Source organism: Lissotriton vulgaris, chromosome 3_1 (assembly GCF_964263255.1).
Source record: "Lissotriton vulgaris chromosome 3_1, aLisVul1.2, whole genome shotgun sequence".
Taxonomy (NCBI): domain Eukaryota; kingdom Metazoa; phylum Chordata; class Amphibia; order Caudata; family Salamandridae; genus Lissotriton; species Lissotriton vulgaris.
In genome coordinates, this window is record NC_141689.1 from 1841797371 (window position 1) to 1841813677 (window position 16307).

The window sequence follows — 16307 nt, forward strand, 5'->3', positions numbered from 1 at the left end:
CCTGCGCCAGGCCACATCAAAGGCTCTGTGCCACTTTCACCCACACAGCAACACTTACAGACACGCAACGCCACTCACACCCACGCAAGCCCACTATCATCCACGCAACACCACACTCACCCACGCAACGCCACTCACTCACTCATGCAAAGCCACTCACACCCACGCAGTGCCACTTTCACCCACACAGCACCACTTTCAGACACGCAACGCCACTCACACCCACACAAGCCCACTATCACCCACGCAAGCCCACTATCACCCACGCAATGCCACACTCACCCAAGCAACGCCACTCACCCAAGCAACACCACTCACACACGCAACACAACTCACCAACGCAACCCCACTCATCCACGCAACCCCACTCATCCACGCAACCCCACTCATCCACGCAACGCCACTCATCCACGCAACGCCACTCATCCACGCAACGCCACTCATCCACACAACGCCACTCACACATGCAACGCCACTCACACATGCAACGCCGCTCACACATGCAACGCCGCTCACACATGCAACGCCGCTCACACATGCAACGCCGCTCACCCACGCAACGCCGCTCACCCACACGCCGCTCACCCACGCAACGCCGCTCACCCACGCAACGCCGCTCACACACGCAACGCCACTCACACACGCAACGCCACTCACCCACGCAACGCCACTCACCCACGCAACGCCACTCACCCACGCAACGCCACTCACCCACGCAACGCCACTCACCCACGCAACGCCACTCACACACGCAACGCCACTCACACACGCAAATCCACTCACACCCGCAAATCCACTCACACCCACGCAGTGCCACTTTTACCCACACAGCACCACTTTCAGACACAAAACGCCACTCACACCCACGCAAGCCCACTCTCACACACGCAACGCCACTCTCACCCATGCAACGCCACTCTCACCCATGCAACGCCACTCACACATGCAACGCCACTCACACATGCAACGCCACTCACACATGCAATGCCACTCACACATGCAACGCCACTCACACATGCAACGCCACTCACACACGCAACGCCACTCACACACGCATATGCCACTCACACACGCAACGCCACTCACACACGCAATGCCACTCACACACGCAACGCCACTCACACCCATGCAGTGCCACTTTTACCCATGCAGCACCACTTGACACACAACGCCACTCACACCCACGCAAGCCCACTCTCACACACGCAACGCCACTCTCACCCATGCAATGCCACTCACCCACGCAACGCGACTCACACACGCAACGCCACTCACCCACGCAACGCCACTCACCCACGCAACAACACTCACACATGCAACGCCACTCACCCACGCAACGCAACTCACTCAAAGCCACTCACACACACGCAGTGCCACTTTCACCCACACTGTGCAGTGCACAATAGGTCTCACAGTAGGAAAGTTGGAGCTATTGGTTTTGTAAATGACAAAGCCCTTTATGTTTTTAAAATGAAAACAAAAATAAAAGGCATTGTTATTTGCAATTGTAATAGCTCCAACTTTCCTACTGCGAGACCTATTGGCAACGCCAGTGCTTGTTTTTTCTTTGCAACGAATATTGTGAGCCAAGCCTGAGGATGAACATGAGAAGACATCGGCTCTAGCATTTGCAGAATCTCCTTCTCAATAAGTACATTATTTGACCATGTATTTTCTCACATCGCTATCATTTTGAAGTTACTGCTTCGTCTGAGTGAAGCCTAAAGCTCTTGGTATCGCTCAACATATGCTTACAGGCATTTTTTCTCACTTTAAATCCACGAGCTGACCAGCTGACCTGGCTGGACCTCTCAAAAATACATAACGTGGCACAATGTTCAAAAGAAAATAATGTTTCTTTCCGCATTCTTGCATCCTCAAACTGCATGCTGTCTCAAAAATATTCTTTACATTCCTTAAATCTGAGCATGAAAAACTGGGTTTTTATTCAAACTTCTGATTGTCGCCTCTCCTTTTTTTCTCCCCTTCAAATGTCCCTCTCCTCTCTCTGAGCACAACCTATGCTGACACATGCAGGTGTGCCTCATTCTCTACTACATTTTTTCTGCAATTTCTCACAATTCATTTACAGGATCACAATCTCTCCTCCTTCCTCTGAAATTCATACCCATGCAACCTACAAATACCTAATCTCCTCTAACTCGTCTATCAATCCCACCAACCATGTACATGAGCTCACATTACCCCCACTAATGAGCACAACTATCTCCTTTTAATTTAGTCCCCCCATAACGAAACTGGAATGACTGCATGGATGGCTTGCTTGAGGGCACAGGGCTAATCCCAATAACATTGACTAACCACTAACCCTGGGTTCTGGAGCAGCGTACTGCCAAGAGTAAAGTAATTCAACACCTTGTCAGGGGTAGTAAGCACTAAAAATGCAATTACAAATACAATCATTAGTTGTAGTGTCAATGTTATATATGTTAGTTACTATGTCTCAGATCCACAGGGATTAATTTTTCAAAGATCAAGCCAATATCTGGAGTTTTACTGATATTAATTAACGCCTTAACCACAGCGTTTTTTCTGCCGTGGTGCGGCGTTCTAAAGAGTGGGAAGGGCTGCGTCGGCCGTTGGAAGGAAGGGGTTAAAATTCATTAACTGTTGTTTTCTATTTTGTGGCCAAATTTTGGATGAAAGTTTAGCCAGGATACAGATACATCTTTGAGTAGTGGGATATTTCGTGGGGCATGAATATTCATTACTAACATTTTGTCACTTCACTTATATAAGTGAGAAAAAGCTGCCTGCCCTCATCTTAAGTTTCAAATTTGATAACTTCCAACTTAGGCTTCTTACATATAGGAATTAGAACTCGAGTTATTTTTCCTCTCAACACTGCACTACAAAACTTCCCACATTTAATTGACCATCATCCTGTAGTTGTACCCACTGTTCATCTTAGAGTATAGTGGGACATCGGTATCTCTTTAACATGACATAGTATTCTAAGATGTCCTCTTCTTAACCAGGTGGTTAAGCAATAAAGTGATAAGATATGTAGGATAATGATTGTTATGCTTTCAAGGTTTGGTGGCTGCTTCATTACCTAATATCCACTTTATCTCTGGGCACCACTGGGCTCTCAACGGTACCAGATAACTTTAAGAAACCCAAATGACACCATTCCTTTTACATATTCTTTATTGACAGCCGTGTTGTGAATTTCGTTATATTAAAGCGAAAGAATCTTAGACAAGGTAGAAAATAAGCCATATGATTTTACAATTCTCAGAAACCATAAAACATTTGGAATTGAAGTTTTTCACTTGCGCAAAAAACATATCTCAGCCCTACGGTATCTTACTGCACTACAGCAAATCTAAGAGTCGCCTCATGATTGTATTCCGCAGATTTATTTCATGAGATAAAAAAATGCTTCATTTTTTAAACCATTCCATCACAGTGTGATAATTGACAAGATGCGCATTACTGGATGGTGTTCACATGACAAGCAAATTCATACTGTAAATACAAAGAAACTTTATTTGCAAAAGTAGTCAAAATAATTTCTACTACCGGAGACTGGTGTTAGTAAAAGGGTTACATCTGAAAGGCTTAACTTGATTTACTGTGAAACAAAAATTTATCTGCCAGATATGGCAGCAATCGAGCCTTTTCCCATCAGTTGAAGGGTGGGGCGGGCTTCTTCACAGGAGTTTCAGAGCAGGGCACACAATCATCCACTGACAAACTCCTCCATGCTTTAGAGGGTGTATAAAACTAGACGGTCCACTGAAGAAAATGCGGCTGACAAACACAAAATTGACTTAGTATTAACGTCAAAGTAGTAGGACTATCCCGGTTTCTAATAAACATTGATTTTACAATGACAGGCCACAGAGTATATCATGGTGCTTTATAACACCTCCTCGCGCCTCGATTTGTGGCAGTGCAACAAGTTTGCGAGTGATTCATGAGCATCGCATGTGCGCCATTGGAGTTGGATACAATTTAGTGCTCAAGGCACCGGCGTGAAAAAGAGAAGTTGACAGATGAAGTCTCCATCCCATTCCTTGATACGTCATGTGATTGTGGACAGATCACTTTATCTCCCTGCGTTTCGCTTAATCAACTGCACATTGCGAGCACCTGGAAAAAAGGTTGCCTTGGAGCTTTGAGCCGCACAAGTAGCTTTTTCATTGCCAAACATCCAAACTCTGAAGCAGTCATTAATTTCCCCCTTCTGTTTCACAGCCCTCTATATCTCGGCACTTGCTCGGCTTTATCGAGCGCCATAAAGCACCGGCCTGCGGTTCACGGTAATCATGGGGCAGAAAACAGTGACAGATGCACCCTTCAGAGACGCTCGCGGCTTGCTCTGTCTCAATTAACACTGGACAGAAAATAATCCTGTAAAACACATTAGAAGGATGGCAGCTGGGAAACACAAGACAAGAAGACCTAGAGAAGAGAACAGCTAAAGGTAATAAAGCGTCCTGCTATTCCATACTGTGCAAGCCCAAGGAGCATAAACCAAACAGTGTGTAACCCGGGAGTTTGCATCCTCGCTACGCTGTCGTTGCCTGTTGATTGTCGGGCGGTCCTTAACACGGCTCCTCATAAACCTGACGGAGGCTCTGCCTGCCGGTGAATGCGGCAGCCGTTCCGAGTGGAGGTCAGGACAGCTTCTGCTCCAGTATCGTTTTCACGAGCACGGGGTCCGCCTGGCCTTTGGTCGCTCTTTGCACGAGGCCAATGAGTTTATTCAGAACTTTCTTCTGTCCCTTTCTGATCTGGATAACCTGAAATCAGAATGTGAAGAAAAAAACAAGTTACAGATATTCCAGGACTGATGAAGCCACGTTTATATATTTAGCCCTGGGGCAGGTAAAAGTGTCAGGAGTCAGAAAATGAAGAATGTTTTCCAAGGCAGGCACAGTTGCATAAATATCGTCAGTGTGAGAGTATTAGACATGGCAACAGGGGCGGCTCTAGGCTCATGGCAGCCCTGGGCAGGGAGCGTAGGTAGGGGGCCCCGGAAGAGGGGTCCGGGCGGGGCGGAGTGAAGATGCCAGTGAAGAGGGTGTGGTCAGGGTGTTTGGAAGTGGAACCGAGCCGGAGGCCGCCAATTCCCTGCCAGGGGCCGCCACGCAAAAATGTATCCTTCATCGGAGGATTATTATATTAAGGTAATATATTGGTGTGGTGGCCCCTGGGGTTTGGTGGCCCTGTGCAGGTGCACAGCTTGCACATGCCTAAGGCCACCCCTGATGGCAATGAGAGGAGAGTGTGTTGGCTCTTACTTCAAACAACAACAACCAATGAGAGAGAATTATGGGTGTGCGTTTATTTTGTTCTGTCAGGATTACGGTAATGGATGAAACGTTAACAACTTCCTTGGGGTGCTCGAGAACAGGCCACTACGCTGCTCAGCGGCCTACTATGGGAACAAGTCTAACCCTGGGCGTAGTGGGCGTAATGGGGCTTCGCGGAGCTACGCGAAGTGGGCGAGAAACTACGCCCACCTCCGCACTCCGCGTAGCCCCACTACGCACCACAGGCCTCCCTCCCGCCCTCCTTAAATACGTTAAATTAAAAGTGTAGAATAATTAAAAGGCACTTACCTTGCCCGCCGCTGCCCGCCGCATCCCCGGGGCTCGCTATCTTCATTGCTGCCGTCTTGTTTACTAATGCGCATGCGCGGGCGGCCGCGCATGCGCATTTTCTCATGAGAAATGCGCATGCGCGGCCGCCCGCGCATGCGCATTAGTAAACAAGACGGCAGAATGAAGATAGCGAGCCCCGGGGACGCGGCGGGCAGCGGCGGGCAAGGTAAGTGCCTTTTAATTAATTTAAACTTTTCATTTAAAGTATTTAGGGAGGGCGGGAGGGAGGCGGGTGGCGGCCAGCTACGCTCCGTCTGCGGAGCGTGCGTAGTGCCGCCTGGCTACGCCCGCTACGCAAAATGCGGAGTAGGCGGCACTACGCACACTCCGTGCACGGAGCGTAGCTGGCCGCCCACCCCTAAACAAGTCGTGCCTCTGGCAGCTCAGAAATGTCAGACTTCGTCATGGGGTGGTGGGGGACCACGGGTGACCACTCCGAACAACAAAAAACGGCAGTCTGAATTTGAGAGGTGTCCAGCACGCGAAATATATGATCAGAAGGGAAGGCTTCATCGTAACTAAATATGGAATTTGCTTGCTACTACCCTGAGGTTGGACTATACGTTATTGCACTTTAATAGACCTATTTGAATGGATGACAGGTTGAATGGCCGGAACATGCTGGCGTAATTACACAGGTAGATGAGGCGTTATATCTCACCCAATATTCGAAACTGTGGTGATTTTAATCATATCTGTGTAACCCACAATATAGGATAAACTCCTGGATATATATCTCAAGATCTATTTAACTTCAATTGGATCTCTGTGATCATCCAATATCCATTTATCTATATTTTGTTGCTCATGAGCACTATATTTTGCCATCTTTTCCAATAGTGACTATACCTCGGAGGTCCTTCTTCAATCTGAATGTAACAGCTAGGAATGTTCATAAGATAGCCCATTGCATGCTACTTTTCAAATGCATTAGGAACTCTTGCATCATACCTTGCTGGTTGCCACATATTTACTATTTCGAAATGCTAACTGTAATGGTTTAAAATTCACCACAACACACAGTAAATCTGAAATAGCTTTCCTGGACTTACATATCAAATCACACAAAGGTGAGCTGTATACCACACTTTTTTGCAAGCCCACGGAGAGGACCACCTTACTCTCTTACACAAGCCATCACCCACGGGCCCTAGAAAAAGAAAGTAACTCAACACTAAAAAAATGTGAATGCACAGTGATATTCTAGCCTATTTTTAATAGTGATACCAAGAGGTAAGGTACCTGTTGATGCAGCAGCCAATCAATAACTAAGATTCAATTGGCCCCATCAAATCACGGCAGGTGAAGGACACAGAAAGGTAATGGTGTCCAAGAAACTGTGCCCAGGTGAAGCGTGACCTACCCCGTGCTGTCGGATCCGGGCAGCACCATTACCTTTCTGTGTCCTTCACCTGCCGTGATTTGATGGGGCCAATGGAATCTTAGTTATTGACTGGCTGCTGCACCAACAGGCACCTTACCTCTTGGTATCACTTACTATTAAAAATAGGCTAGAATATCACTATGCATTCACATTTTGTAGTGTACAGTTACTTTCTTTTTAGGTCCTGAGGAATTACCACTAATATCATCCTGACTTAATAGGCAAGAAGCACGTTGACCATACAAGACTGAGCGCAACACACTATAGCAGTGAGTCGCCAACTCCATTTTTAATAAGGGGAAAGGCAGGACCATTAAAGTCTAATTTACCTGACTCTTCCATTTCCCTGTTTGAATTCACACTTTTGCACTCCTACACTTCCAAGGCCCCTTACACCCACTGCACCATATGGTCAAGGAATAAAAAGATCTCCGCCAAAGAGCCCCTGCACTGGGTGCCCATCGGGTACTGCAGCACCAACCCGACGAGGAGCATGCCCGATGATAAAGCATGACACCCAGCGGGCTGGGTGTGTGAGGGCCCTCATTCCGAAAGGAAGGACTTCCCAGTCCCTTCCCTTTCTCACTAATACTACCATTGTGTAGTCAGGGACCTTTTCAGTCCCCCTTCCCGCTTAGCCCTCCTTTATTAGGAACTGCATACCCTTTCTCTTTATGTTTAGCCTGGGCATGTATGCTGGACCTTTCTAAAAGACAATAGTCCCTCCTTTTTGTTCAACACTCTACCATTCTCACAATTTCTACACATAAGATGAATTGTTCGTTCAAACAGGATTATTTTCATGAGGCCAACAATCTGGCCAATAAACTCATGATCAGGGGCTATCCACAAAAACGTGTTAGAAGGTCATTGAAAAGAGCATGGTATGGTCCTCGAGAAGTAATCCTGACACCCAAGTCTCAAATAGATAACAACCGCCTAGTATGTGTGACTACTTTCTCTCCTGTTTCCAATCAGGTCAAGAAATGCATCTTGAGACAATGGCCAATAATCAATGCTGTGAAAAGATATGGTACTCTGCACACCTGTATGCTTCAATCTAAATATTCTATTAATCCAAAATGTGAACTTTTAATCCAAACAATGTTATTAGTGTGGTGCTTTCGCTCAAACTGACTGGCCCTGGTCAGTACAAAACATCAAGAACAAACAGAAACTGTTTGAGAGCAAAGCACTTTTCACTAGCCCCCGTGGGGTGCTTTTGTAGAAACACAGTTATTTCCTGTATATTTCTATTTTTTCAAATTACACATATGTTCAAACAAATTTCAAAACAAATTGTCCATATATCACATAATCCTTGTCAAGAAACCAAAACAACTTTGATGCTTTGTCGATGTCATGTGTTTTAATGACTTTTCTCTTGCTTTAGATTTCTTCTTTTAGTACATTCACATCATGTACTATGGTTCTTTTAAACATCATTACAGCAGTTCATCCCAATGCATTTCGGTATGAATACCTTCGTCAGGGGAATACTGAAAATTTAACATAAAACAATAATCAAAAACTCTGCTTGGGGATTTCCAGGACCCCACCTCGTGTACATGCAGACATTCATTGAATTATAATGTGAAAGTTGCCATCTCTGTGCATATGTTGCTATGTGTTTTTCTCTGTGCTCTTAAACTGATAACATAGTGCCCTGTGCTCCAACACGACCACATGCTGGTCAATGCCGAGCTCAACGTACCTACTACAATGCTCCAAAGTCTACCCGATGTATGTACTAATGGAGTACCAAACAAACTTTATGAACTGCAAAGAGACGAAAGTAAACGTGGTGTCACTGTGTCTACTCTTCATTACTTAACTTGCAGTGTGCCAAAATATCAAAATATAATGCAGCGTACCTCAACTGCTAGCCAACATTATCACTGTTCGAGTGCGCTCTCAGCCATCGTGTATGAAACTACCTCAAGGCTGCCGCCGATGCAGACGCTTCTGTCAACAAACGGATATTAAAATTATATTAGAGATGCGCTCAACTGCATGAATACGTGCTGCGTGTTCATGCGAGGGTTTGCCACCGTTGCTCACCTGGCGTGTTTGCTAGAGCTTGCTCGTAATCCTGTCGTTGGGCGCGGAGACTCTCTTCCGTGTCCTTCCGTGGTTGTACTAAACTTAATCTAACTTAAAAAGCGCGCGCTAAACAGAAATGATGGACTAGAGTGGTGCTCTGGCGACGGGCGCCATCTTGAAGTGGGTGTTTATACCGCTGTGAGTAATGGGAGGATGTCAGTACTTTACTGAACATGTAGTGAGGTGATACAGATGTGATGGCATATTCATTAATAATAGATGGCATATTCATTAGTAATAGACACAATCATAATTCAGTGCCGGCAATCTGTGCATGTCACATTATTAGAAATGGTGCATTTTCAACATTAAAAACATATATCACAATATGAAAAAACAATCAAAAAACGATGAAAAAACAACTAGTGCTTCAGTACATGCTTGTTTACAGAAAACACATATATTCTATTTTATCGTTAAGTCCACGCGGTTCAAGCGTATTCAAGTGGCGGATCCAATATGTTTCCCTTTGGGACAGTTGTCGATTGGTGTCAGCATGTGACTTCATGTTTATCCTTTCTAACACTGTATATCGTAACTGGGGTATGGTGTGCTGACGTTCTTTCCAATGTGTAGCCAGATTAGATTTGATGTTGCAAGTTCTTATTAGACTTTTGTGCTCTGTAATTCGCACTTTCACCTTACGTGTAGTTTTCCCTACGTATACTAGCCCGCAGGGGCATTTGATGGCGTACACTACCATTTCACTGTTACAATCTGACGTGTGTCTGAGAAGGATCTGTTTACCTGTGTGGGGGTGTTGGAAAACATTCCCTACCATCACATTACCACAATGTCCACAATTGTGGCATTTGACCATACCTCTGTGTTGACCTGTTTTAGTCTGTGTCTGAGTCTGTTTCAGTATTTCTTTTAGATTTTTAGATCTCGTGTGTGCAAACAAAGGTTTGTCTACAAACACGGTCTTAAAATCTGGTTCCTGCCCAATTACCTCCCATCTTTTCAATATACTTTTCTTGATTAGTCTGCTGGCTGTTGAGTGTTTGATGACAAACACCTCCCTCTGAAGTGTGGGTCTGGTGGTTTTGACTAGGAGTGTCTCCCTGTTGGAGGATCTTGCTTTGAGTTTTGCCTGTTGTAATAGCCCCTCTGGATACCCTCTGTCTTTGTAGGCCTTTGTCATGACTTCCATCTCTAGTGTTGCTTCCTCTTCTTTTGAACAGATTCTACGAGCCCGTAGAAACTGCGAAAAGGGTAAATGATTCTTCAAGGACATGGTGTGAAAACTGCTATAGTGCAAAGCATTGTTACGGTCAGTGGGTTTTTTGTGCAGTCTTGTGTGTAGTTCTGAACCATGTTTTTCAATGAGGATATCAAGATAGTTGATGGTTTCTACATGTATGGAATAAGTTATTTTGATCTGGCCATGTTTGCCATTCAACTCAGTGAGAAGATTTTCTAAAGAGTGGTGGGTACCTGTCCATACTATGAGAATGTTGTCTATAAACCTGACGAAAAGTTTCAAATGTTGTTTCCATTCATGATTCTGCAATATGTTTTCTTCCTCATATTTTGCCATAAATATATTGGCAAATGTCAGTGCCCCTGTAAAACCCATGCTGGTACCTGTCCGTTGGAGGTAAAAGTTATCCTGCCATTGGAAATACCCATGGTAAAGGCAAAAGTGAAGTAGTTCTAGTAGAAATACATTGGTGCCCTCAACGTAATCATGTTTCAATAACATCCATTCCACCGCCTCCAACCCCTCTTGGTGGGGGATAGAGGTGTACAATGCCGTTATGTCTACTGTGCACAACACTATGTGTTCTTCGTTACTGATGTTAACTTCCTGGAGTCTTTTTAGACAATCAGTTGTGTCCTGTATGTAGGTGCTCCACTGCTGAACTAATGGCTGTAGATAGTGATCTAAAAATTTTCCTAATGGTTCATGCAGTGAGCCACATCCCGCCACAATGGGCCTGAATGGTGGATCCACTGGATTCTTGTGCATTTTAGGCACCATATATATGTGGGGTCTCTTCGGAAATTGCGTGGTCAGAAATCTACACGTTTGGTCATCTATCCATCCCATGTTGGCGGCATTGTCAAGAATACTCTGCAAGACGGATTGGAATCGAATGGTGGAATCCGTGTCTAGTCTAATGTAGGTCTCCTCATCAGTCACATGCTGATTAACAACCCCAGACAAAACCAAACGAACAAGGAGGGGACAAGGTTCAAAAAAAGCACAGAAGCAGGAGGAACTAGTGATGAACATCTCTGACTATCACTTAAGCAAACAAGAACTGCAAGTGTTAAACAAAGGCATGTCATTTGTACCCACGTATACCACCAATCAACTGGAGACAGAGGTCTCTATATTTAAGTTCATGAGAAAACTTCGCCTGAGATGGTTCTTCCACACCATCGAACAAGAATCTACCACACTTACAGACACATCCGCAACAACACAGACGTTCAGACCCAAAAGCACATTCATGGCTCCTTTTTCACATAAAACTCTAGACCTATTTGAGACCTTAGTCAAGAAGGATATAGCAAAGGTACCTATGACACGAAAAAGTCGGAGCAATCTCACCAGACAGGAACAAACCACCTTGCGCAAACTAGCAGAGAATGACACTCTCAAGATAGTACCTGCTGACAAAGGGGGCGCCCTGGTAGTGATCAACAGCACTTACTATCAGGAGAAGGTTAATCAGCATGTGACTGATGAGGAGACCTACATTAGACTAGACACGGATCCCACCATTCGATTCCAATCCGTCTTGCAGAGTATTCTTGACAATGCCGCCAACATGGGATGGATAGATGACCAAACGCGTAGATTTCTGACCACGCAATTTCCGAAGAGACCCCACATATATATGGTGCCTAAAATGCACAAGAATCCAGTGGATCCACCATTCAGGCCCATTGTGGCGGGATGTGGCTCACTGCATGAACCATTAGGGAAATTTTTAGATCACTATCTACAGCCATTAGTTCAGCAGTGGAGCACCTACACACAGGACACAACTGATTGTCTAAAAAGACTCCAGGAAGTTAACATCAGTAACGAAGAACACATAGTGTTGTGCACAGTAGACATAACGGCATTGTACACCTCTATTCCCCACCAAGAGGGGTTGGAGGCGGTGGAATGGATGTTATTGAAACATGATTACGATGAGGGCACCAATGTATTTCTACTAGAACTACTTCACTTTTGCCTTTACCATGGGTATTTCCAATGGCAGGATAACTTTTACCTCCAGCGGACAGGTACCAGCATGGGTTTTACAGGGGCACCGACATTTGCCAATATATTTATGGCAAAATATGAGGAAGAAAACATATTGCAGAATCATGAATGGAAACAACATTTGAAACTTTTCGTCAGGTTTATAGACGACATTCTCATAGTATGGACAGGTACCCACCACTCTTTAGAAAATCTTCTCACTGAGTTGAATGGCAAACATGACCAGATCAAAATAACTTATTCCATACATGTAGAAACCATCAACTATCTTGATATCCTCATTGAAAAACATGGTTCAGAACTACACACAAGACTGTACAAAAAACCCACTGACCGTAACAATGCTTTGCACTATAGCAGTTTTCACACCATGTCCTTGAAGAATCATTTACCCTTTTCGCAGTTTCTACGGGCTCGTAGAATCTGTTCAAAAGAAGAGGAAGCAACACTAGAGATGGAAGTCATGACAAAGGCCTACAAAGACAGAGGGTATCCAGAGGGGCTATTAAAACAGGCAAAACTCAAAGCAAGATCCTCCAACAGGGAGACACTCCTAGTCAAAACCACCAGACCCACACTTCAGAGGGAGGTGTTTGTCATCAAACACTCAACAGCCAGCAGACTAATCAAGAAAAGTATATTGAAAAGATGGGAAGTAATTGAGCAGGAACCAGATTTTAAGACCGTGTTTGTAGACAAACCTTTGTTTGCACACACGAGATCTAAAAATCTAAAAGAAATACTGAAACAGACTCAGACACAGACTAAAACAGGTCAACACAGAGGTATGGTCAAATGCCACAATTGTGACATTGTGGTAATGTGATGGTAGGGAATGTTTTCCAACACCCCCACACAGGTAAACAGATCCTTCTCAGACACACGTCAGATTGTAACAGTGAAATGGTAGTGTACGTCATCAAATTCCCCTGCGGGCTAGTATACGTAGGGAAAACTACACGTAAGGTGAAAGTGCGAATTACAGAGCACAAAAGTCTAATAAGAACTTGCAACATCAAATCTAATCTGGCTACACATTGGAAAGAACGTCAGCACACCATACCCCAGTTACGATATACAGTGTTAGAGAGGATAAACATGAAGTCACATGCTGACACCAATCGACAACTGTCCCAAAGGGAAACATATTGGATCCGCCACTTGAATACGCTTGAACCGCGTGGACTTAACGACAAAATAGAATATATGTGTTTTCTGTAAACAAGCATGTACTGAAGCACTAGTTGTTTTTTCATCGTTTTTTGATTGTTTTTTCATATTGTGATATATGTTTTTAATGTTGAAAATGCACCATTTCTAATAATGTGACATGCACAGATTGCCGGAACTGAATTATGATTGTGTCTATTACTAATGAATATGCCATCTATTATTAATGAATATGCCATCACATCTGTATCACCTCACTACATGTTCAGTAAAGTACTGACATCCTCCCATTAATCACAGCGGTATAAACACCCACTTCAAGATGGCGCCCGTCGCCAGAGCACCACTCTAGTCCGTCATTTCTGTTTAGCGCGCGCTTTTTAAGTTAGATTAAGTTTAGTACAACCACGGAAGGACACGGAAGAGAGTCTCCGCGCCCAACGACAGGATCACGAGCAAGCTCTAGCAAACACGCCAGGTGAGCAACGGTGGCAAACCCTCGCATGAACACGCAGCACGTATTCGTGCAGTTGAGCGCATCTCTAATATAATTTTAATATCCGTTTGTTGACAGAAGCGTCTGCATCGGCGGCAGCCTTGAGGTAGTTTCATACACGATGGCTGAGAGCGCACTCGAACAGTGATAATGTTGGCTAGCAGTTGAGGTACGCTGCATTATATTTTGATATTTTGGCACACTGCAAGTTAAGTAATGAAGAGTAGACACAGTGACACCACGTTTACTTTCGTCTCTTTGCAAGTCATAAAGTTTGTTCGGTACTCCATTAGTACATACATCGGGTAGACTTTGGAGCATTGTAGTAGGTACGTTGAGCTCGGCATTAACCAGCATGTGGTCGTGTTGGAGCACAGGGCACTATGTTATCAGTTTAAGAGCACGGAGAAACACACATAGCAACATATGCACAGAGATGGCAACTTTCACATTATAATTCAATGAATGTCTGCATGTACACGAGGTGGGGGTCCTGTAAATCCCCAAGCAGAGTTTTTGATTATTGTTTTATGTTAAATTTTCAGTATTCCCCTGACGAAGGTATACATACCGAAATGCATTGGGATGAACAGGTCAATAATCAATGCTGGCAATTTTACATTAGAACGACCACTCTTTGCCTTCTCCAAAAACATTAGAGATAATTGGTCAAAGCGGCCCTTCCCGCCAAAAAATCGACCAAAACTCTCACTGACATTTGGGGTCTAATGCCTGTTTTGGGCCATTTCAAATGTGGTGGTTGCAGCGTGTGCAAATTGACCATCGAAAGCAAGGAGTTTGCTTTCAGAAACTTAAAAATAAAGCTGAACCAAATCTCTATTTGTAACATTGACAATGTTATAAATACAATCTTTTGTCTTTGTGACCGAATTTATATAGGCCAAAGCACTCAATAGATCAGAATTCGGATCTGCAAACGTCGGAGCCGCCTGAGATGCAAGACACCGAATGCACCACTTGTGGAACTCTTCACGGACCTGGGAGACACAGAGAAGGACTTAAAATGGCAAGTCATCAGTGCGATGAAACCACCACCGTGCAGCACAGATATCAGCACCATCCTCAACAAAGAGGAACTGAAATGGATATTACGGACTAATAGCCTACATACCGGACTCAACAGAATGGAGGACTGGACTAATTTGATTGAATTTATCAATCGCTCCAATGATTCTATGTTCTCCTCTCCATACCTCTAGTAAAAATTGGGTGCCTACGAGGAAGTCACAGTGATCCTGAGAATGCATTTTTTTATACATTAATAGTACAAGTACCATATATACTGACTCTTCAGAATGCAATCTTTTCCATCTAGGTCATACATTTCATTATGTTTGTTCAGTTGTGGTTTCTAACACGTTTTTGCACTCTATATTTTGTTGCTCATGAGCACTGTATTTTGCCATTTTTTCTAATACTGACTATACCTTGCCGGTCCTCCTCCAATCTGAACGTGACAACTAGGGATTTTATAAGGTAGCCCATTGCACACTGCTCTTCAGATGTAATAGGAACTCTTGCATCATACCCTGCTGGCTGCCACATATTTACTGTTTCTATGAAAATACCACATTGTTTTATGCCCGTTTTTCAGACTATCAACATTTTGAGGCTGCCCTCTATTGTCTCTCATGTTTCTTTTCTCCATGTTACTTCTCTGTAACCTTGGATGTGCGCAACACATAGCCTCTCGTCTCGGATGACAGCAATTTCCAAATATTGCTACATGACTACTCATCTTCACGTTTCACTCAATTACCATTTTCCATCATGGCGCCCACACTCCCCCTTCACGAGCAGATTACATACATGCACTAGTTTTCCTCTGTGCACCAACAGTCATGCATACTCCCGGCACGACTAGCTGCCCTTAGTATCCCGAGGGCTGCTACATACAGAGATTTAATTTCCCCGGCGCTACCCTGGATACTGAGGAATTTGTGAAAGTCTTTGGATCTCGCCATTGTGCGTCAAACGGTAAGCCTCCACTGCGGCTTGTTGATTTTCCTGCAGCTCAGGGCTTTACTACTGCGTTCAGTGGCATCCCCACGGGACACTGATCAATTATTCTCTCCCTCAGACCCATTACATACCTTCCACCCTCATCGGGGACCCGATGCAGGGATCTTCTGTGAAGGCAGACTCCACCATTGTGGTGTCGCCACCGTTAATCTCAATTCAGTAAGTTGTACCCTGCCTCCCCTCTGGTGATGTGCACTGGCACATTAGTAGTGTCATGCAGGTGGCCTGGATCCGGCTATTATCACCCTT

General features: G+C 44.5%; 1 protein-coding gene across 1 annotated transcript in view; it reads right to left on the bottom strand.

Annotated features, from left to right (window-relative positions):
• Window positions 1-3153: 3153 nt before the first annotated feature.
• Window positions 3154-16307, bottom strand: part of GATB (glutamyl-tRNA amidotransferase subunit B) — a 596207-nt gene continuing 583053 nt past the window's right edge. The window contains exon 13 of the mRNA XM_086962296.1: window positions 3154-4772. Within this exon, the coding sequence (XP_086818422.1) occupies window positions 4647-4772 (126 nt within the window). The 3' untranslated portion in view covers window positions 3154-4646. The remainder of the gene's footprint in view (window positions 4773-16307) is intronic.